Consider the following 24,301-nt stretch of genomic DNA (forward strand, 5'->3'; position numbering starts at 1 on the left):
TCCGCCCGCACTCCCGCGTTCAGCGTAACTGTTCTCACGCCCTCCGCAGGCCTCCACATACCTGGCTTGCGGCCCCGGAGGGTCCCGGGCGGGCGGATCTCTAGGGCTCTGCTCCCGCGCTGCCCAGGGGCATGTAGCGTAGCCGGGGCGCACACTCTCCCGCACGCTCACCGAGACACACGCACGCACGCACCCGCCGGCGGCTCCGAGTTTTCAGGTAAGCGTGGCTTGTCTGGGGCTGAGGGTCTTGGACCCGGGGAATAGGAGGCTGGAGGTCCTGCGCTGGGGGCGGGGGGCGAGACTGTCCCGCCTCCTGGCGCCGGAGGCCAGCGTGGCTCAGGCGCTGCGCCACTCCAGTTCGGGTCGGCTCCGGGCGGGGGCAGAGGGTGGGGGCTGCGTCCTGCCGCTGAGTTCTGCTGGGAAGCGCCCTCTCTCCGGGCTTCAACAGTGCCGGGTGGGCGCTGGGCGCCTCGGGCTGGGAGGCAAGGCAGGGTGCACACAGCTCCCCCCGCGCGGCGCTGCGGCTTCAGAGTAAACTTTGCGCCCCAGCCGAATTGAGAGGAGGGAGCCTCCGAACCGGGTTGCCGCCGGCGGAGCCAAGGACTCAAAACTCTCGCTCCAGGGTCTTGGCGGCGGTCCTCCCCGCCCCTCTCGCACCAGGCCCTGAGTCCGGCTCACGCGCTCCCTCCTCTTTGCCCTCTGCCCCCAGCTTGAAGCGTCTGACATGCTGAAGCCCGGAGACCCCGGCGGCTCGGCATTCCTCAAAGTGGACCCAGCTTATCTGCAGCACTGGCAGCAACTCTTCCCGCACGGCGGCGGCGGCCCGCTCAAGGGCGGCGGTGCCGCGGGTCCCCTGGGCGCACCGCAGCCTCTCCAGCCGCCGCCCCCCCCGGAGCGCACTGAGCCCCAGCCGGACAGCCTGCGCCCGCGGCCCGCCTCTCTCTCCTCCGCCTCCTCCACTCCGGCTTCCTCCTCCACCTCGGCCTCCTCTGCCTCCTCCTGCGCCGCTGCCGCCGCGGCCGCCGCTGCCGCCGCGCTGGCCGGTCTCTCGGCCCTGCCCGTGGCGCAGCTACCAGTGTTCGCGCCTCTGGCCGCCGCCGCCGTCGCCGCGGAGCCGCTGCCCCCCAAGGACCTGTGCCTCGGCGCCGCCTCGGGCCCGGGGCCCTCCAAGTGCGGAGGCGGAGGCGGCGGCTGCGGCGGCGGCGGCGTCGGGGATGTCCGGGGCGCCCCGCGCTTCCGCTGCAGCGCGGAGGAGCTGGACTATTACCTGTACGGCCAGCAGCGCATGGAGATCATCCCGCTCAACCAGCACACCAGCGACCCCAACAACCGTACGTAGCAGCAGACCGCGCGCTCTCTTTCGGGGCGCTGGCTCCGTCGAGCGCGGGCGCCGGTCCGGGAGGCAGGTCGGATGAGGGGGACACCGGCTTGTGGGCTTTCCAGGCCGCGGGCCCGCACCTCTCAGACCACTGTAGCCAAAGTTTTCTGGGTTAGAGAAGGAAGGAGAACGGTTGGGACGGCCGGGTGACACCTCTGGGTTACCTCTTCCCCCTCCTCCCATTCCCTGCTTCCCAGCTCCGAATCTTTTAAGACCCGAGTTGCTCGCGGACCGAGGAGTACAGATCACAGCCCTCCCGCGGGATACTGCGCCTCGCGCGGGGCGGGTACTAGCAGCGCGCGATGGGAGTGTCCGGGGACCGGCCCGGCCTGGCCTTAGAGGGGACAGGGCAGGGACTGTCAGCGGTCCTGGGGAGAGTGGATTCCAGAGCTAATTTCTCCTCCTCGCTATCTTACCTCTGGGGTTAACTGCGTCAGCTCATTTTCGGTCCGCGGGGCTGTCGGGGAACCGGCCGGGAGCTGCTTGCTGGCCCGGCCTCGCTGGAGTAGGAGTTTTGGATGACACTGGGTCAGTCTTTCCCTGCAGGCAGGCATTATTCTTAGGTTTACTATTTATTTTAGAGAAGAAGGAAAAGAAAAAGAATGCCAGTTGCTTAGTGAGAAACCATTTCCGACTTCAGGGCAGGGTCGTTCCCTGCGGATCCCGCATTCTCCGTGCACCCTGGACCCTGCAAACGTTTACAGTCCGTAGCCACGCTTGTCGGCTTACGTATTTTTTTTTAATGAGGGTAACAGTAATTTAGTATAAGAAGCTTGCTCTTTTCCCGAAATAAATGACAAAATGCCTAAATTAACATCAATTTTCTTCTAGCTTCGTTCCTGTATTCACAATTTCAAACTCTTGATCCCAAGCGTAGTTCCATTTTCAGGTTTTGAACCAAAACTCTAAATGAAGATCAAGGATGTGTTATTTATTTTTTATATCAAATTCTTTTTGGTAATTTCAGGAGTTATGCTATGTTTACACTTAATGTGTTGAGATAAATGCTAAGTATACTCCCAGAGACCCCAGGAGAGAACATTAAAGCAGGTCAAGAGTTAGGTTGAAAGCAATACGGGATTTGAAACAGTGCTCAGCTTCTTTCTTCGTCTCATTCCTTCATCTAGCTTCTGCATGAGGAAAGTTAATTGTAAATGTATATGATCATTCTATTTTGAACAAGTCCCTTCTTGCAGAATGTCTACTAATCCGTGAGCTTCTTAATTCGTTGTAAAAGCAAAATAACTACAGGTTGTAGTTATTTAGAGGACTCCCAAATTTATTACTTTGATTAAAAACACTGAGCATGACCCTAGTGATTGAGGTGTATTAATCTTTTCATAATGGTTGGAGATAATTGTTCTAATGGAGGTAATTATTATTAATAAAAGAGTAGTTGTATTTACTTTGTTACTTTCTAGAGTCTGAGGGTAAAGTATTTGGTTTAAAATGAGGGTTTCAACTCAGATTTGCTCTGCAGTTAAGAAAATTCCTTTATTTCAGAGTTCCAGAAAATTTTATAAAACTATGTTGTCTTAATGGATTTCAAAAAGTACTTATCTCCTACTGAATTTCTTGATTGTGTTGTTTTCAAAGCAGTTCTTTAAAAATGTAAAATAAAAAGATAAGAAATGCTTTCGTAAAAGGTATTTCTTACCCCTAAGTGAAATATAGTCCCTGTGGACTGAGAGTGCTTCATCAAACTTGCAGTCTTTCTTCTGAATTAAATTAGTGCTGGAAAAGACACCAGCAGTGCACCCCAAAGCCCCGGCTGTGCGCTGAGCTCCATGTGTTGTTTACAGTGCAATCTTGAGGTTCAATACATTTTCACCAGAGAAAAACCTAGACTAATCAGAGAAAGAATTGGGACAGATTCCTAATTAATATGTGGCTATTGAACTAGTTTATTGTCTAGGTACCCTTTTTCGTGGCTGGAGGAAATGAATTATGATTTATTCAAATTATTCCTATTGTGTTAATCTTCTGATATCTCCTTTTGCGTCGACTGGACTGCTTCAGTGTGCAAAGTGCAGGGGCAAGGACAGGAGAGAAAGGAAGTCAGATTGTCTCATTAGAGTTACACTTCACATTGCTGTCTAATTAAAGGGCAACTGAGAAAGAAAATAGAAGGCTGAGGTAGCTCTCTATGTAGTGCTGGGAGACTATGTCTGCCATGCTTCCAGGAACTTCTCTGGGCAAGAGTAGGCACTCATTTGAAACCATGAGATGTGTTTTACAAAGATGAAGTGAGAAGAGATTGAGTTTAATCTAACTAGGGGATCAGAACAACTCAGAAATGCAAACAGTGCGAAACTGGTTTTTCCCTTGGCAGGGAAAGTTGATATATCACTTGAAAGATGGTGAATAACAGCTTCTCTCCATTCCCAGGTTGTATGTGGGTCGGGGGTGGGGTGAGAGGTGGGCAGAAGGGAAGCACCTATTAATTTATCAGGCACAGATCATCCTAGTTTTCCTTTTAGTCTATTGCCCTTTCCCTTAAAAAGAATTCTGTGAAGTGACCACTGAGCATTGCTTCGTTTTATTACTTTGTATTTTAAAACGTATTGAGTCGTATTCTCTTTTTCTTACAAGGCAAAGAAAGGGGCCTCTGTACTTCTCCTTTTAGAAGAGTAACTTTTTGCCTGGGATCAGCAACCTAGTAACACCTGTGAATCAGTATCACCTTCACCTTGAAACTTTATTGCCACCTATGGCAAATGCCATAGTGAAGGGTGTTGTAGCTCTCTTTCACACATAAAAAGATTTCAAACCAGCAGAAACTATACAAGCTGGCCCGGGTGAGCTCTTCCAGTATATATCTAACTCCGTGTATGAAGTTATTCTATGATTGAAGTGCACTTTCCACTGAGGCTCTCAATTCTTGCTTAGTTGCCTCTTCTTTCATCTCTAAAGTCAGGTGGAGCTTGTGTAATGTAAATGGGGGATGGGGACCTTTCTTCCTCCTGTATTACTGCCCTCATTTGCTGCCGGTTTGCCTGAAGCCATTGATTCCTTCAGGCTCCGTTGCGGTGGCCTCTTCTCGGGTTCTGGGAGCTGGTGCGTTGTTTGAGACCCTGTCACTACGCTTGGAAGGTATTGAGCAGCGGCCAAGGGGAGCGCCGGACGTTTGTGTTTGTTCGGAGACAGCCGGCCGAGCCAGTTAGCTTTTCATCCCCCCCCACCTTTTTTTTTTTTTTTTTTTTTTGGTTAAGACATTCCTCCCTCGTACCTGGGAGAGAGCAGGGGACTAATCCCGCCTGGGGTCTCTCTGCGGAGAATTGAGTCGGGGCAGTCCGCAACTTCCCCAGCTGGAGGTCTCTATCTCCTCCGTATTTCGGGGAGCCCTGCTGCGCAGGGAACAGCAACGGCGTGTGCGCAGGTGTTGGAGTTGGGCCCGAGGCTCCCCTGTTGGTAGCGCCATCCTTTCCAAGGGTTTGAGGAGAGACACTGGGGAGAGAAGGAAATCTGGGGTTTGTTTGGTTGAGAGGTCAGGGAAAGAGAGAAAAGGAGGGCCAGTGTTTACTGACCCTCCCTAATCTCTTCCCACCCAGTTGGAAAACGCAGGTCCTGTTTGGGAAGCTCCCGAGCCCAGTAACCCACCAGTGGGATTCTCCTGACGCCAAGGCACACTCGCTGCGCTACTCCCCGCTGTCAATGGCCAGCAAGCGACTTAGATTTCAGACCTGGTCTCCGGTGGGAGGGAGGCTCGGCGTCACTGTGTGGACTTTTGTGTTGTTCTCTTTTTCTTTTTCTCTTTGCTCTCTTTTTGTGTGCACGCCCAGCCCCATCCCGTAACACACATAATTTAGCTATTTTACATCATTCGTTATCTAGCGCCCTGAAACTGAACATAGAGCCATATATTAGATTGAGGTTAGAAGAGGTGGTGACTGTTTATTTAAGGTGATAAAACGGTTCATCAGCAGTAATCTCCATCGATATGTGCCACCAGAAGATGAAGGATGAGGGGACAAGCCACAATTAATTGCCCTATAGTTTTGTAGGAGAGAGTGGAGCCAGCCCAGACCCGCTTCGATCTCCTCTCGCGCCTCCTATTCATCATCTCCACAATGTATATGGCGGCCTCGCAGGGGCAGGGGCCGGCGAGGTTTATCTCGGCGCAATATTCTCTCACCCTCACACACTGGCGCTGTCATTTAATTTATTAATACAGTCATCAGGAGACAAATAAAACCCACATTTCCTCCCTCTTTCTTTCCCTCCCCCTTTTGTCTCTCCCTCTTGGTCCCAGGGCCAAGCCGGCAGCCAGGCCGAGCAGGGAAAGCCTAGCGCGTAGGCAATTCGTAGGGAAGCCTTAAACTCGCCTAGAGAGAGGCTCCCAGAAGGTTCCTGGGAGCTGGGCCGCCCCGCGGGAGCGAGACCACAATCGGTTCCCCTAGCGGGCCTGCCTCGCCTCTGGATCTGCTCCTAGACCCGCTCCCGGGAGCCTAGAAGACCCCTTCCCGCTGGCAGGAAAGGGGCAAGGCCTTCAACATACAGCTTAAGTGCTGGGGGGCCTGGCGCCCACCCCGTGCACGGCCCACCGCCATCCCAGCCAGCCAGTGGCTTGGCGCGGGGAGGGCTAAGCAGGGAGTGCGGGCTGCAGGGGGACGTGGAACTCTGGTGCGAGAGACTCCCAGCCACAGCGCTCCGCCTGCCCTCGGCCCCGTCGGCCAGCGCCCTCGGCGACCCCAAGGCCCAGTGCCCCCGCCACGAAGCAAGCGGAGCTGCCAGCAGGCGGCACTCCCGGGGCCGCGTCGCCGTCACCGGGCGGCGATCGATGGGCGCCGGCCCCCACCCGGCTCGGCCTGTGGGACAGAGGGCCGCGACCTCGGCGGCGGTCGCAGAGAATTTATAGCCGGGCGGTTACCCTCGCCCAGGCGGGGAGACAGGCTTTTCAGCTGCTTCTCGCTTGTCTTTCCGGAGGATACGTGAGGGCAGGAGAAAGCGGCGGAGAGGCTCTGGGGAGCGAAGATCCAGGGCGGCAGGCGCGTCCCGAGGGTCCCCGCTCCGCCTGCGCCCACGCGCTCCTGCCCACCTCTCCAGAAGGCGAAAGAGCCCTGAGACGTTTTATATTTCTCCTTTCCTAGAACGAGAAATGAGATACCAGAGAACTCCGGCTTGCTTTGCCCCTTTTACCTTAAAATAGATCCATTTTCAATTACACAAGTTGCACGTGCCCTTGTAAAAACATTCGAACAATACAGAAGGATAAGGAGGGAAGAGTGAAAGTCTGGTCTTCACTCCACTTGGCCTGGCCTCCTGAAGCCAGTGGGTGAACTAGTCTATAACTTAATGATACCTCCTTCTCTTACTCAGAGACCCATAAACAAGAGTATTAACAGATCTATTCAAGAGAGAGGAGAGAGCATGATCTCTTACATTCCCTAATGCTAAAATGGCATTTTGAAGTATCTTGCTTGGGGAATATAATATCTCTCACAGATACAGACAACATTTTATGAATAATAAGTATGAAGTTGTGAAAAAACTTACCCTGATTTTAAGAGAAAATAGGAACATTTATTTGCCTCTTCTTTATGAATACAAATAGACGTACTATGTATTGTTTGGCCTGGAATGCTGTATCATGTATATAATACATATGTATTTTTTATGTGTAGTGTAGGCATCTAGCCCACTTTTTTCCTCAAATCTTTTCATGTAGGTGTTAGTGGCTTGCTGTCTAGAAGACACTCTGCTAGAATGTTTGTCCACTTGGGCCACATTTGTCAACCCCAGCTAATCAGTTACTTGTTTTAGTCATCCTCAGGCTCCTTTGGGACTCCAAGACATAAGTCAGAAGCCACATGTTTTCAGTGGCAGAAGTTTTGTGTATTAAGAAACAGTAACGTTAGGATATAACATGTATTTTGACATAGCCTTTCAGGTAGAGTATTTTGAAATAGCATGAAATGGTTTATAAATGAAGAAAACTTATACTGGATGAACTAATGATGGTGGGTTGGCCTTGCCTACCCTGCAGGTGTTCTTCTACATATTGGGAGAGCCTCAGCTTGTCACTCTGCAGAATGCTGCTATTAAATATTTCAACACTTCATGGAGACAAATGAAATTTAATAAGTTGAAGAAGTACTTTAGAGGACTTCTTAGAGAAAGGACTAGCCATACTCTATCATGCATAACAAATAACAGGAGTGTGCTTGTTGTCTGTGTGGGTGGTGGCCAGAGTTGGCACCTTTCCTCCTTATTTGATTGCTGATGTAGTGGGTGTGATGTTACAGGTTGTGGAGATCTTGTAAGTTGACAGAATCTCTGGTATGGACTGTTAGGGAGGAAATACCAAATGCTCTTTCTTCTCACCCTTTGTTTCACTGAGCCAACCAAAAAGGGAAAGTCTGTTAACTCCCTGGGGTGATTTATTTTTATTTTTATGGGCATATTGCCTTTGCTTATTGTCATTTGTTTTAAGCTATTTTTGCTAAGGTGCTGAAAGCTCATTTCTGAAGTTAGGCACTAAAATTCAAAATTATGGACATTATCTTCTTACTTTTCAAATCATCCTCTTACGTTAACCTCCCCAAACCCAAGAGTGTGGGAAAAAGAGAGAAATCTCTTTAGTTCAATCATCCTACAACAGTTTTGCAGCCCCAAAATAGTGACTTCAGTGAAATATTTCAATTATATTGATTGAGTTATGAGTTTGGATATAAAATTCTCCTAGTTTTCATTAACCTTAGATCTCTAGGTTTGGAGGCTTTGGAGTCAGGCAGACCTGATTGTGAATCCTTCTCAGCCACTTTCTAGTTTCTGGTCCTTGGTCAAGTTACATTGCTCATGAAGTCTCAGTTGCCTCATCTGCAAAATGGAAATTTTGATATTTAGATAATATGGTGGTTGTTTGGTTGAAGGTAGGTGTCTGGCACATAGTAGGCACTTGGTAATTGTGAGTTTTTATTGTCTTTCCTTCTATCCCCCCTTTATCTTAAGGTTTTTATTTTCACAATCAGAAGCTTGAGAGGGTGTGTGAAGTGTCTGCATTCTGGAGGAGTTGCCTTACGGGTAAGGGTGAGACTACCTCCCTCCATCTAGCCCTAGGGTCAAAAGCAGAGCCTGGCACAGTTTTGACATTAGTTTGTGTTGCTGAAAGAGGGGTCCTTTGTGTGATGGAGGTCCAGGAGGCATGGCCACTTCACTACCTGCAGAAACAGGTTGCTACTTTTCACTTGAGAGGCCTGGGGACACCCTCAAGAAGCTGAGGTCAAAGGTCCCCTCATTCCCTGGGCTCTTTTGGGGGAAGTAGAGGAGTAGCTGCCGGAGGGGAAGGCGCCGTGGGCTGGAGCCCTTCTTCACTGAAATAGGATACTCACCTAGTCAACCTTCGGTTCGCGGTGAAGCGAATGGCAAAATGGTATCGCACACCATGCTGGGTTGCGATTAGGTGTTCCTCGAAGGTTCCTCAGTGACTCACTTTTCACAAGTTCTTTGGGCATTTCAATTGTTCAAGCACGGATAGGGCACACCCAGGGCGATCCACCAGGACTGGCTGTGACCAAGGCTGGGCGCAGGAGCCCAGAGGGCGACCCGCCGCCTAGCGCTGGTTCCTCCGCTGGCGCCCAGCTCTTGCCATCTCCGCCAGTCGGGGCTCGCCCGATATCAGGCCCAGTACCACAGGGCTCTGTTGCGCAGGGGCGCCGTGGCTCCCCAGGGAAGCTGGGCCAGGGAGGCTGGTTTCGCCGGCGGGCGCCGAGGCCGCCTCCCAGAGGCAGGTCCGCCAGGCCAGGGCGCAGACACGGCGGCTCCGCCAGGCCCATTAATAACCCGGAGGGCGCTGCGATCCGACAGCATGGTCGCCGCAGGCCTGCTTCCCGCGGCTGCTTGACCTGTTCCTGCCCAGTTTGAGTCGAAGGACACTGGGGGTCCACGGCCGGCCGCCCCAGAGGGTGGGGGTCCCCTCGCGCGCCGGCTGCTCTGAGGAACATAGGAAAGAGTAGGCTTTACTACAGCTCTCACTTAATTTATAACGCAAAATAATTGCATTTAGCCTCGGGCTCAACCGTCTGGGCAGGATTTGGGGCCCTCTCCATTGAACCTTTATCCTCATCATTAAAGACCCATTATCTTGATCGTTAAATTTGCTGTTGGTTTTTTGGGGGGCGGGCTTCCGGGAAGAGCTTGCACGCAAGCATAGGGCACCCCAAACCCGACAGAACAGCCCCGCCCTTTCCCTACCCGTCCCCACCTAGCTGGAGTGCCCGGAGCGGGCGCTGCCGGGGCGCTCGAGAGACCCTAGCGCCAGTGCGCCCTCTGTGGCCGGGGTCTAGAACTGGGGCTCCGCGGGGCCAAGGCCGGCTCCGCCCACTCGCGTGGACGTTCTCGCGAGAGGGGGGCGTGGGTCGAGGAGTGGGAATGGCGTGCAGCGCTAGACCGGTCGGCCGCCTACGCTGGTGATTTTGAAAGTCTCTTCTATAACTGTAAAGAAAGGAAAACCAGACATACCCTGGCGACCAAGGTAGAATGTCTCCGAGATATCAGAATGGTCGAGAGACCGCCTTTTCTCTTGGTACAACGATAAATACACTTTGAAACGCCAGTGAGAGAGAGAACCTGAGGGAACAGGGGAGAGGGTCAGAGGGAGCTAGAGGCAGAAGGGAAGAGGGAGAGAAAGGGGCAGAGGCCGGGGAGAAAAGCCGAGAGCCGTCGGTTCCTTGGAGACGACAGCGCCGTCCGCACCCAACTCAGGAGGCTTTTGGAAGCGCCCGGGGCCTCGACCCTGTGCCAGGTGGATTTGGGTGCGACGAATTCCAAGGGAGCACGTCGGGTCACCTCTCCCCCTGCTCCCAGTGGCCTCGGCGCCCTCCGGCGTCACCTCCCTCGCAGGTGGCTCACCCGGGCGGGGATGCTGTTGGCGCGGGGTGTACCCGGGGTTAACCCTCTCCCTTTCCTCCCTCCCTCTCGCGTGTCTCCGGCAGGTTGCGACATGTGTGCGGACAACCGCAACGGCGAGTGCCCCATGCACGGGCCGCTGCACTCGCTGCGTCGGCTCGTGGGTACCAGCAGCGCCGCGGCCGCCGCGCCCCCTCCGGAGCTGCCCGAGTGGCTTCGGGACCTGCCACGGGAGGTGTGTCTGTGCACCAGCACCGTGCCCGGTCTGGCCTACGGCATCTGCGCGGCGCAGAGGATTCAGCAGGGCACCTGGATTGGGCCCTTCCAGGGCGTGCTCCTGCCCCCGGAGAAGGTGCAGGCCGGCGCCGTGAGGAACACGCAGCATCTCTGGGAGGTAAGTCGGCCGCCACCGAGAACCTTGCCACCCAGCCGGAGCTTTGGCCGGCAAAGAGCCTCCCTTGTTCCCCAGAGGGTAGTGGAGGCTCGATTTCTCTGGTCACGCAGATGCCTGGTATTTTCAGCACCTGCAGTGAAGAGGTGCAGAGCCAGGCCCAGCACTACAGCAACCCAGCCAGGAAGACAGGGCTTACAGGTTTCTGAAGAGGGAATCACCATAACAAGCTTCCATTCCAGGTGTGATAGATTTGACTGTTGTCTCCCTTGATCTTGAGAAAAAGAGAAAACACCTGAGGAGGTAGAACAGAGGAGGCTGGGCATTGGGATGTGAGCTAGGTGAATTTTGTGTTCTATTTTAAGCTCTTCCAACATGTTGTTTTTGTTTTTGCCCACTGGGCAAGAAGGAACATAAGCATAAACAGCAGGAAGGAGAGTCAGGTTCATTTTCTCAGATGAAAACAATTTGGTAAACGCTGAATGTGAGAGACTGTAACATGTTTCACAACTTTCAAAGTGCCCAAAGTAAAGCAAAATCGTACTGTGAATCAGATACCACAAATTCTGCTTCTCTGACAAAGTACAGTTATTCAGTCTTCAACAAGGTACTGTAGGAAAACTCTGGGCAGTTTGGTATAACCCAATTGATAGTACTTCAATGGTACAATCTTACCTGATGCTATTACTTAAAAGTCAACAATGTATTTGAAAACTATTAACCTGAGATTTGTCTCAAAGCTTCATGGTTGATTATTGAGGTCCATTCCGGAAGAGACAGACCCTTAATGTAGGTTTCCCCCACACCAATTTTAGATACTCCCACCATGGAGAGTTATTTATGAAAATAAGGTGCCAGAAGTCTTACTCTTAAGCAGTATGTACATCTGACTGAGGCCAGGCAATATAATGGAGTGGGATTTGCCAGAAGACAAACTTTTTTAAATGCCAGAGGCCAAGTTGGCATGGACCTTAAGGCTCCATTAATGGCTCATTTCTGCAACAGCTTGCCCCCCACTTTTGGCTCAGTAGCCTGCAAGATGATCATTTTTCACTGCAAGTTGCCTTATAGTCACTAACTAAACTCATACGATTCAATAATCCACTCAGATTTTGCTGAGCACCCACTCTGGCCAGCACTATGACTTGGTCTCCAGGACGCTTGTATGACTATTGGCAGTGGGTACTAAGGCCTGTGTCTGCAGAGCTGCCTTTGATTAAAGGGGAGGAACTAAATCTATGAGCTCATAGCCAAGCAGCCCAAGATGACCACATGGTGGCCACTGGGCTGTGTACCCTACAGTTATCCACTGGTGCACTGCACTGTGCCCAGGCTCCCAGGTTCCATTTCACACCTAAACTATTGTGAAATTATTACTGGAAAACAATTATACATTTTAAATCTTTCAGAATAGAATTCTTGAATGAGGAAAAAAAGAGGCATATTTATGTTGCCAAATAGTGCTTTCTCTTTTTTTTTTTAAACAAATGTTATATAGGGAAATGGGGCAGGAGAAAATGGTCAATACATTGAGTCAAGTTAGACTTTAGAGCTTTTGGATAGGAGAAACTGACATGTGGGAAATAAAGCATCTGGTTTTGAAATATTTTCTAGTTGGTTTTTGTTTTTGACTAATTAGTTGTTACCTCCACTGTGGTTTCAAGTTTATAAAACAATTCCAGTCACTTTTCGTGTTCCAGTGGTATTATTAGGAACTGTATACCATACAGTTAAAGATCTGCCAATACTTTTCTGAAGAAATTGTAAAGCAATTGCTTAGTGGTACAGATTTGTTCTATCTGAAAATGTTAAAACTGAGCACTATTACATTGCCCTCTGATGCCTTGGGTTTAGTGCCCGTCTGTTTTTAGAGTGCCGGGGACAAAGCCACAAATATGAAAAAAATCCCATAGCTTATTGTGGTTGTTGGTTTTTGTTTTCCTGAAAGGCTTTGAATGATTGGGATGTTGGCAGGAGACCACTATACAGATAGAATATGATGATATATATCAATACTGAAAACTATGGAGCCTTTTTTCTGCACCTTTACTTGTACTTGATGAAGTTAAAATTCTGTTGTAGCAAAGAGACTGGGGAATTTAATTAGTTTGTTGTTGTTGATGATACTTCGGTGGATATAAAGTGAGTTTTACCTGTTGTTTAAGGTATGTGAGTTGAGTGTGTTGTGGGGTGGTACATAGACTTGGTTCTGTGTTACAAAAAAAGACTTGCTGAGTTTATGCTTGAATGATCTACTTCTAAAAAGGACATAATCTATTTATTTTTATCATCTGTAAGAATAGTTACAATAACATGCATTTAGGGGATGGAAGGGATATTAAAACTGAGGCCATGTAATACGTATCAGGCTCCTGGGAGATCATATAAATGAGACCGACCAGGGTCACGTAACTGAGTGCCAATGTCCATGTGTAAGATAAAATACTTATTTAATAGGTTTCAGAGTTTTACTAGTATAATTATTTTTAAGATACGAAGTGTAAGTTTATTTTAATTTTTAAGCATTATAATTTATTATTTTTATAAAATGTGACTATTTGAATTGTTACATTTATAACAGAAAATTCTAAATGTGGGATTGTTCCTCAGATTTTAGTCTTTCCTTTCAAATCTAAATTTTATTGTGAAAAATTTTAATTACTATATTTTTTATATTAGAAAGAATCAGTAATTGGAATACACTGTAGGTCTATAAGAAACTTTTGGCAATAATTATTTAATGACTCATGTAATAATTATCCATTTTGAAAACATACTTTTAAAGATATCTTCCAGACTATCAGATCGACATAAAGCAGATCTTGAAAAAATTAAAAGCAATCGATCATTACTATTTCATTTTAAAAGTCAACTGGAATCGTTTCTCTTTCTCACATGTTTTTCAAGTCACTTGCAGGTGAAGAAATGTCTTTATATTTAGAGTTCAATACTCAGGTCCTGATGGATCTTACCAAGGTTACTTATCTTTATTTCAGTACAATAAATGGATTGCTAATCCCGTCACTGTTTCCAAGTAGATGATGGATTTTTGTTTCAGTTTACAGTTCATTGTTTTTAGTAAGGTTGTACTTTATTATACACATGAAGGCTTATTACAGAAACAATCAGATTCACTTTAGTTACTCCTTTTGTTGAATCATTAAAAGCTCTTTTTTTTGTAGAAAAATGACTTTTAAAATATTTAACATATATCATTTACGGAGAGCTTGTTTGATTGGTTTATAAGTGTGCTATCATCTTTTAGTTAATATTTTCTTTATGTATAATCCTGGTTCATAAAAATACAATTTAAAGAAAGTTAAATATCATGCCACTACCTTCATTATGTTTTGACTCTTTTGGGTATTTGTAGTTTAAGGAGGTTAACAAGCTAAAAGCCAAATTATTAGTCCTTTTTTGGGCCAATTTCTTTTAGAATCAGAATTTTAATGTGTTTTACAAAAAATAATAAGTTCAGATACTTTAAAACAGAAATATTACAGGATGGATTAAACAATCACTTGCCTTGCTTATATACCTGTATTCCAGCAAGACTTGGATGCATGATATATTTCTAGCTATTTGGCCATAACAGGAAAGATCTTTCTGAATGTTTTGCAAAGAAAGCATAGTCTTTCTCAGCAATTAGGTCTTATTGATGAGAGTGAGATAATTTTGTCCTAATGTGTTTTCTAATAAAGAAGTGAAAGGGCACATTTGATTCCAACATTTATGAAAACATTATCTCAATTATTAATGTGCCCCTTTTCCCTTGAGATAAATTAATCTAGTCGTACATGGTTTCCCCTTTCTGCTTAACATCAGAATTTAATACGACTGGACCTGAGGAATGTACATGGTGTATACTTTAAATTCTACCTGAAGAAAATACGGAAATTTAAAATTAAGTTACAGTTTAAGATAGCCTAGAATTACTCAAGCCTTTCAACTCAAAGTCTGATTTGACAAGAAATTTTACCAACATTGACAAAATAAATTGCACTTATTTTCACCCCAGAAAAGCTTTTCTGTTAATTGAAATAATGCAGTAACTTGTTAGGATTACAGTCAAGGTACTAATTTTACAGAATTTCTCTTTGCCTGAGTAAAATTTGAGTGTCTCATTTTCAATTGCACTACGTAGAAAGCTTCATTATTTTTCTTCAGAAAATCAAGGGGTATAACATAATGTGGTCCTTTTTGTGGTTTGATTTTGTGCCATAATATTTTAGGTTTAATAAGAGTTTTACTTTGAAGCAAATGGTCTATTTTTCATCATTACTATTTAGCTTAGGTCAAAAGACATTAATGAAAACCAATTTTAAAAATGTATTACATGCTGCTAAATGTTTATATTTCAAAGCCATCACAAGTAATTGGTACTAGAAGGAAATGAATTGATTTCATATTTTAAGTGTATTATGTATGTTTCCGTAAGCGACCCAACTCCATCTATAGTACTGTACCCATTTGTATATATTTAGATGTTGAAAAAAAATCACTTGAAAATAATAATTTTAAATTCAATAAAAATCATTTTTAAATTCAATTAAAATCACTTAAAAATTGTTCCAGTGATAGTGCTGTAACTGTATACTCCATATTTTGCTTTATAGACCTGGGCTCATTTTGGCCTTATTCACCAAAACACCAGGGGACAGAACTATGTGGCTGTCACAGCTATATTGAAGTAAAAATTGTGTTTCTTAGCAATTTATCATTTAATATAGCAGAGTGCTTGTCATTTTAGTTTTTAATATATCAACTCCATGAAATCCAAATAATGTCTCCTTCAAAATAAACCATAGTCATGTTACTATTATGTTTTTAATTATGCAGAGTAACAGCTGGTGCATCTCTTTGGCTTTGCCTCATTTGATTTGAAGATATCTTTTATAGTGGTGCCCATTTGATCGAGTGTGAGCATTTTGTAGTTTTACATAAACTGTAAAACCATCTGCCGCCTCTTGAAATGGTTTCCAGAATTGTGTTAAAAATCAAAACTTAGTACTTAAAGTTGGCTTTGAAAAGGTCCATTTAAAGTCCTGGTCCTCTTGGTTTATGTACCAAATGCCACCCTTGGTTTTCTAAGTCCAAAAATGACTCTGCTTTAAAAAAAATTATAACAGCCATTTGGAAATTCTCATGTTAGTGAAGTTTAATCCAAATATGCATGCGGCACTAGAGTGTTTTAGTTGCAAATACTTTATAAAGAATGATGTGTTCTGTATCTGCAGAACTACTTTTCTCATTGGTCAGTTCAGTTTATCTATTGTTTACAGATTGCTTCTTTTGATAGCATTTTGTCCATGTGAAGAAAGTAATTCACAAGTATTTCTTGGTCTATAACTGCACATTTTCTTACATTGTATAATTTTTTTTCCTTTTTCCACACTGCCTTAAAAATAGGGTATGGAAATTAAAATCAGACTTGCAGAGGTTACAGGACAGATGAAATCTGTCTCCAATCACTGCGTGGCAGCAAGTGATCTGATGAAAATGTGATTTTGGTAACACTGGGTCAGAGAAACCTGAAGGGGAGCCTTTTAATTTCACTGTCAATTAAGGCAGTTTTAACTATTCAAGGAAATCTACCGCATTACCCAGAAACCACTTGTAGTTGTCGTATAATGTTATGAGTTTAAACGTTTTTGGTTGAATACGGAAAACTGCCTATTACTCAGCTGAGGAATCATGTCCACAGTACCAAAATCCTCATTTCTCAGAGGGTGGATGTGATACATTGGTGTTTGGCTTTTCTAAAAAGTGCTGTGCATGGGACCACTATGAGACTGCCTTGCTCTCCTTTTTTCTTTTTCTTTTTTGGAATCATATATAATCCACAATTTCATGAGTTGAGACATTCCTTGTGTATTTACACAAGAAATACAGACTCCGGTATAACTACTTAGCATAAAAGCTAGAGCAGCCAGAACAGCGTATACTTTTCCTTGTAAGCATTTGCCACCTCGCTCAGATAAGTTACAGAATTCCATTATCCAAATTGTTACACATGTGTGACAGAGGTTGACCTTTCGTCATGTCAATCCTTTTTGTGTAGGCCCCAGGCTCCAGCCTAATGGCTCAAACCCTGATTTACTCACTGTAATAAGGGCAGGAGGTCGAGCAATTGTCAGGCTGCCTGTTCGTACTCTTCTTGGAGCCTGGTTGAAGGCTGTTAACACAAAGCTTTTCAAAGTGAATTTACAACCAGCACCACTGACAGAGGCCAATCAGTGCACCATAAATGTCAGGTTAGTGAGATTGAGCAGTAAGTAAAGTACTGACAGCACACTATTGGCTGGAATCAATTGGCCAAGGTTTAACTGAGAAGAGCAATCTCTGTGTGGTGGGCTTAGGGAAAGAGCTAAGTGTGCAGTCTGGGTTTCCAGGTGGAGTCTGTAGATGTACCTGTGAGGGTTGGGATGTCACCCATTTGCTGCGGTGCATCCAGCATCGTCGTGTCGATATGCTTCACGATCTGGGGGTTCAGAGCGGCAGAGCCTGCTGATTCTGAGTTGGGTGGTAAAAAATGCCCCTAGCATTAGACAGGAGAGAGAGAGAAAAAAACTATTAAAATATGGGGCTGTCAGAACTGGGAGACACATCCAGTGCGTTACAGTTCAGTGAAAGGTAATTTGTTTAAGTTGCAAAACTGTAACAGGGCTTTGTACCAAGGCAGAGAGACAGATAAGCCCATTCTTTTGCTCTTCCTGGGGCTCAGCAGGGTGAAGCTTTCATGGAAGTCACTAATGACTGATTATGGGTTGAGGGTCTGAATATCCATGAAATGTGGTTTCCCCACCAGACAAATGTTTTTATCATTTTTTGTAATGACAGCCTGGACAACAATTCATTTAACTCTGAAGGCATCAGCATTAAAATGGAGGAATCCATTAAAATGCTGTATGCAAGGATTTATAAATTAGGCAATTTCCTTGATTATTGCAGTCATTTACAAAATTGATTGTTCCAGTGTGGTATAGACAGATTTCAGCAGCGATCATTGACAACAAGCACATTCTGATATCTATAGCTACTGGTCACTAAACCAGGTCAGTATTCCTCACCCCCCTTCTGTTCTTGGTCTCAAGGTCAGGCAGACTGATTTCAAAGAAGCTTATAATTATGAAGTTTCATTTGTCTTCAGAGGAGACTCACCTAGGCTGTGAGGGTAGGTGTGGGTTGCTCTTAAAGGTTGTAGCATTCTATTTACAATAGCCAGGACATGGAAGCAACCTAAGTGTCCATCGACAGATGAATGGATAAAGAAGATGTGGCACATATATACAATGGAATATTACTCAGCCATAAAAAGAAACGAAATTGAGTTATTGGTAGTGAGGTGGATGGACCTAGAGACTGTCATACAGAGTGAAGTAAGTCAGAAAGAGAAAAACAAATACCGTATGCTAACACATATATGTGGAATCTAAAAAAAAAAAAATCATGAAGAACCTGGGGCAAGATGGGAATAAAGACACAGACCTACTAGAGAATGGACTTGAGGACACGGGGAGGGAGAGGGGTAAGCCGGGACAAAGTGAGAGAGTGATAGTGTATACATGGACATATATACACTACCAAATGTAAAAGAGATAGCTAGTGGGAAGCAGCCGCATAGCACAGGGAGATCAGCTCGATGCTTTGTGACCACCTAGAAGGGTGGGATAGGGAGGGTGGGAGGGAGGGAGATGCAAGAGGGAAGAGATATGGGGATATATGTATATGTATAACTGATTCACTTTATTATAAAGCAGAAACTAACACACCATTGTAAAGCAATTATACTTCAATAAAAATGTTAAGGAAAAAAAAAGGTTGGAGCATTGTTTTTATATTTTAATCATACTTTGTGGGAGGGTATTGATGATCCCGATATGCTTCAGATCAGTAGCACAGATTTTGAGATGTTTCCAACTTAAAAGGAAATAATTTTTGCAAATTGCATCTATAAATATTTGTTTGATTGAAGATCTAAAAGTCAATAATGTGTTTTATTTGTTGGTCCTTAGAGTTCTAATTACCCAATAGATATATCAGAGAGTCACTGGATTTTAGGTCAATTAATTCTGGAAAGCCTAATAAAGACATTGTTGCAAGTGTGAAATGCTCAAAATGCTGCAGATTTTCCTATATAAGAATGCACACAAGTTCACTTGGTGTTTAATCATTAACCACAAACCACAAAGTTGTCTTTATTTCTGAAATATCAGAGATGGGCATGCCAGATGTGTCTGCAGAGCTCTATCCAATGAAAGCTGGCTGTGCAGTTTATGCTTAGTACAGAATAACTAACTTTAGACATTTGTTTTCAATCATCATTTTGTTTTTAATCATAATTTTCCCCTGTTGGAACTCTAACAAAGTGGGGCTTGTAAAACAATAACACTTTAGAAAATTGTTTAACACTGTTGGGAAGGCAAAAAATTTTCAGTTTGTCCTGATTTGAATATATAATAATTTGATCTCAAGGTAGTTCTTTGTTTTAAATTGAAGATGTATGTTTTGGGAAGTCCTGTGGCTTGGGGGCACTTTGCACTTATTTGGCTACTGTTACTTAATACTCTAAGGCAGAAGTTCATTTTCATTTTTAATTAGTTGTAAAATTCACTGCTTAAAAATTGAGTAAAAAAGGCAGTGTTTCAGTTCAGTGTCTTGATGTGATCTCTTCATTTTTATTTAATTTTTTTTTTACACAGTATTCTGGTTTCTGTTAAGACTTAAAAGCCGTGGGACTAGATCTGTCTCCGGGGAGCTCTGAACGAAGCACTCAGTTTTATAGGTGTTTTTGCCAATCCCCTTGTAAATTTATTTAATAAACCAACACCTACAGCATGCAATTGTGAAATAATGATATGGGATTAAGCCCATTTTATTAAAATGAACAGTGTTTTTCACTCTCTGTGATCATTTTAAATTAAGCCTGCCTCCGATAATGAAGTGTCTGTAGAAACATTTGGTGTAATCTAATTCAGTAGAAAGTTCTTAAGTTCTTTTTATAATTGGAATTAAATTAAATATGATCAAGTCATGTCTTCAGTATCTTGTAAAGCACCAGGGCCTCAAGTGTTGTTAGCACACGTGGGAATATTAATGTTTATCGCAAAAGCAACAGTACTAAATTCCTAGATATCCTTGCAAACTCCAAAATGGTAGATAACCTGTAAATAAATTCTAGGTTAGAATATAGTGTTTTTAGAACCTGTTGTGTTTGTCCCACACTAATATTAAAATTTATTTTTGATATACAAAATGCACAAATAGTTCCTGGGAGAGAGAGTCCTGAAAAATATTGGTCTACTGAGGAAAACACTTAATTTCAATTTATTGCAATTAATTGCAATTTAAAATTTGACCTGGATAATCTACAAAGTAGAAAATCAAATTGCTAAACTTTAAAATGGTAGAAATGAACTTTTCTATTAAAAATAATTCTTATCATAAGAAATTTAAACTGTATGAAAGTATAAACCAGTGGTAACCATTATTGACAATTTTTATAATGGTCTTTTGAGAGATGACTATGTAATGTAATATACATTTGTTTGTATATGCATTGTATATACATTGAATCACAGTTTTGCTAAAAGATACTTGTGCTATCTCCTTGAATCTGCAAAACACATTTTAAAAGCAGCAACTAATGACACTGTTTTCATAGGATCTCCTGCAGATGTTTAAATTTGGCTCACCCATGAATAGATTTTGATTTTGTGTCTAGTCCCATCCTCCGCTCTCTGTATCTTCCCTGGTGGGAAATTTCATTAACAGTCTGCAGATCCTACTGATACTATAGAAGCATTTCTACTGATATTTTCATGTTTTATAGCACATCTTTAATAAGACCAGAGCCTTTCTGAGATCTGTAGGGAGATTTTAATAGTCCTCAGGGAGGAAGGAAAAAATTTTTGTGTTTCTTTTAATACATCAAGGTGTTAACAAAAAATAATCAAATCTCTTTGAAATGCTTTTCTAAGTAAGAAGACTCCTTGATTTATGTAGCTGTGTGTGAGACTTGAGGGAAACTACTTAATTTCTTTGTACCTCTCGTTTCTCCATATGTAAAAGAGAGCCATATTGTACTATTACACAAATTAGAGTGACAATATTTATGATGCTTGTTTAATAAAAGAGATTTTCCCTTTTTCAATTGGGGTTTTAATAATAATTTTTAAGTCTGTAGTGGACTTGCATATAGTAATAAAGAATCTCATTATTTGTCTGTGGAAACAAAAGATTGTACATGGTAGCCCATGATACACAGTTTGGATTTAATTACTTTCTATAAAATCAGGCTTAATATTTAAATGCAAATTTATTTAACACTGCTTACAAGTAAGAAAGGATTATGTATTAAGGGGATACCATACAACATGGATGTACAAAAAATCATCGCTGGCTTTAATTTTTAAAAGAACATTTCTAATGGATGGCAACAGGGTAACTACAAATATTAGACACATAAAGAACATTTCCTAGAGGTACATGATTTCAGTAAGTGAAATAGTCACTCATCATCCTCACAACAGAGAACTGACTTGCAATATGAACATGCAAGGGGAAAAACTTAGTAAAATCACCAAGCAGCCCTAAACCTGAAGGTCTTTTGACCATGGACCTTGAATCAGGAGCAATTCAATAGGTAGCTTTGACCCTGGATATTGAATTCTGAATAGAAAAACATCTCAATGCCCAGCATATCGTGACTTGTCAATAAATATTAAATGACAACAAATCAACATAGTGGCACTTTTGCCACTGTCCATAAAAATGTGTGTGCAGCTATGTGTGTACCAGTGAATACCTACATAATAGTACATTATACAACTTAAGAATATGTGTCAGTGTTGATTCCAAGTGACAGAAAATTTTAAATGAAAAAATAAACATAAATACCAAAACTTGTCATAGAGAACAAAAATTAAACTGAAATTAATATTTTTCTAATATATATTTATTGAATATTAACCATATCTCTTATGTTATCTGGAGTTTTTACTTTGATGATAATCTAATCAGGGGTGATAGTCAAAATATCTGACAACCAATCCAGCTTAGACCCTGCCTCATAAACCTGGATGCCTACAGTTGTATCTGTGCTCCATGGGCTACATATCAGCTCCAAAGCTAGGATAGTTAGCAGAGCTTTAGCAAAGCCATTAAACAAATAGTCTGTAATGGGTATAAGTTTCAGTTTTGCAAGATGAAGAAGTTCTGGAGATTGATTGTACAATATTGTGGATATTCTTATCAGTACTAAACTATATGGTAACTTTTATGTGTATTTTACCACAATAAGAAAAGAATAATAACTATATTTTCGGTGATTTTTCTTCTAGCTCAGTGATTCTTAAACTCTCACATCCTGGAGACAAGAATCTCCAGGTGCAAGGAGCCCAGGAAAATTCAATCTGGGGACCTGCCCCCAAAAGATTCCGATTCAGTGGTCCTGCATTGGGACCCAGGAATCAATTTTCTGAACCAGTGTCCCACGTGGTGCTGGAACTACAGTTTGGGGAACGAAATGCCAAGCTCCCCCTTTCTCGGCCTTACTCCTGAGGTTGTTAACTTCCCTTCGTGCTTCTTCCCTTGTCTTGGCTGCTCTTGAGCAAACCTGGCATATCTTCGGTTTCCCTTCTATATCTGGTCTCATCTGTTCCTATGTTAATTCTAGTCTCATCCCTTGCTTTCATTCCTGCTACACCTTGCTAATCTCTAGGCATTTCCAAACTCCTCCCTTACCACCCACACCCCAAGATGGGTAAATAGACAGATAAAAATAGATATAAATATTAAAGAACTACTAACAGCAAAATGGACTTGCCTGACTTTCATATTTTCTGTCTTTCTGAAGTCCTTCTGGCCAGGTATAAGGAAGCAGCCAAAAAGGCAGAAAGCTTTCCACTTCGTGTCAGCTGCAGTGTGTAATTAGCCCCTTAGCAATCAAGGTGTGCTTCAGGAGGAGGTGGCCCTCTGGAAGGCATTTGGTGGCATTCACAGGGCCTGAGTTCCAGCCCTCACTGGGTGTGAGCTGTGTGACTGCAAGCAGATACCTTCACTCCCTCGGCTCTTACCAGCACTACATCTGACGGCACTGTCCTTTCCATGTCTCCTGCCAGCCCCTTCTGTGCAACCCTATATCGTAGAGAGGCCATATACTCCTTGCATGATATTTGTGATTTGCGGTCTGTAAATTTTCCATATGCTAACTTTATCTGCAAATGTGCTGGTTGTTTTCTGTCTTCCTCTTCGGGTTCCCATTTCTGCCCGTTGAGGGAGCATGCAGCCTGTATTCTGATCACAGCGTACCGTACCTGCTCTTACTGTTTCAGTTGTTCCCTGTGAGAGGTGGCTCTCAGACTCCGTTTCCCACACTGGGTCTGAGATCCTCTATCCTCACTTGTCTGTGGGACGTCTCCATTTAGGTATCCTGACATTGTTTCAAATTGAGTTCACTAACGGCGGCCACCTCACACCTCCTCAAATAGGAATCCACATTCTCCTTTTTGGCCTATGAGCCTCGCATTTTTGGAGTTACTGTAATGGCTTTTTAAAATATTTGTATTTCTGGCAACTAACAGAGTATCTAGCACACAAAAAGCACTTAATAAACACTGTTGATCTCTTTTTTTTTAGAGTTGGAGTTGTTATATGAACAAATTTGAAAAAAAAATTGGAGGATCACTCAAATAAAAGTTAATAGTGCATATAAATTATTTTGTAAAAAAAAAATAAAGTCCAAATATGAATCCTAAACTGCATCCTTGCTTCTGTCCAGAAGTACCCATTACTGAAAGGCAAATATCCTCTGTTGCTAATAAAAAATAAAAGATTTCTTTTTATTCTTGAAATTTGAGAACTCATTTGACATTACTAAAGATGTCTAAAGAAATCTTATCTGTGACACTTTTTATAAACAAGGTATTAAAAATTGCAGTGGGACATCTTAGACACAAGCTGCAATTGGTGCTAAGATCCACTTTCAGAGCCTACTTCTGTAAAAAGTAAGGAGGTAATAATCTGACACTGGAAACGCTGTTGATCTGACAGCAGTAGTAACAACTAATACATTTAAGCTGAAACTTTGTGCCAGGCATTCTGCTGAGAGCTTTATAGGAATTATCTTAGTTCACCCTCAGAATAACCCAATAAGGTAAAGACTACCACAGTATTTTTCAAATGAAGCAAGTTTTCGGATGAAGGCAGAGAGAAGTTAAGTAACTTGCCCAAGGTTGTAGGTAGTAAAGGTAGGATTTCCACCGAGTTGTGTGAGCTGCAGAGTTTTTGCTCTGAACCCATCTGTTGCTGTGCTGCCTGCCCTTTGCACTCTCAGACCTGAACTCCCATCATATTACAGGGCTGCAGTCTCTGCCACAGACTTCTCTGTGCATCCAACCTGGTCTCTGGACCTGGCTGGGAACACTCCCTTCTTGGTGGGCACTGCTTTGGTTTCTCAGACACAGCCCAGCCAGCTTCACAGAGACCCCATAGCTCAGGCCCTTGAGATTAGTCCACCTTGTGTTCCAGGATCATGGGCTCCACATTTATCATCCCAGAAAATGTAAACTACTCAGCATTCAGGGAAGCACATTTATGGAGAAAGTACTGTGCATGAGGTGTTGTGCGTGTCACAGAGGTGGGCAAGACCAACTCTGCCCTCAAGTACTGTAGAATAGTAGGAT

At 43.9% G+C, this 24,301-nt stretch overlaps 1 protein-coding gene across 1 annotated transcript in view; it reads left to right on the top strand.

The window, feature by feature from the left end:
* The first annotated feature begins 724 nt into the window (after window positions 1–724).
* The window catches only part of PRDM6 (PR/SET domain 6), a 98,378-nt gene continuing 74,801 nt past the window's right edge, over window positions 725–24,301 (top strand). Inside the window, exons 1-2 of the mRNA XM_060091894.1 lie at window positions 725–1,331; window positions 10,312–10,619. Of these exons, the coding sequence (XP_059947877.1) occupies window positions 725–1,331; window positions 10,312–10,619 (915 nt within the window). The remainder of the gene's footprint in view (window positions 1,332–10,311; window positions 10,620–24,301) is intronic.

This window comes from Mesoplodon densirostris, chromosome 3, assembly GCF_025265405.1.
Source record: "Mesoplodon densirostris isolate mMesDen1 chromosome 3, mMesDen1 primary haplotype, whole genome shotgun sequence".
In the NCBI taxonomy this organism is placed as follows: domain Eukaryota; kingdom Metazoa; phylum Chordata; class Mammalia; order Artiodactyla; family Ziphiidae; genus Mesoplodon; species Mesoplodon densirostris.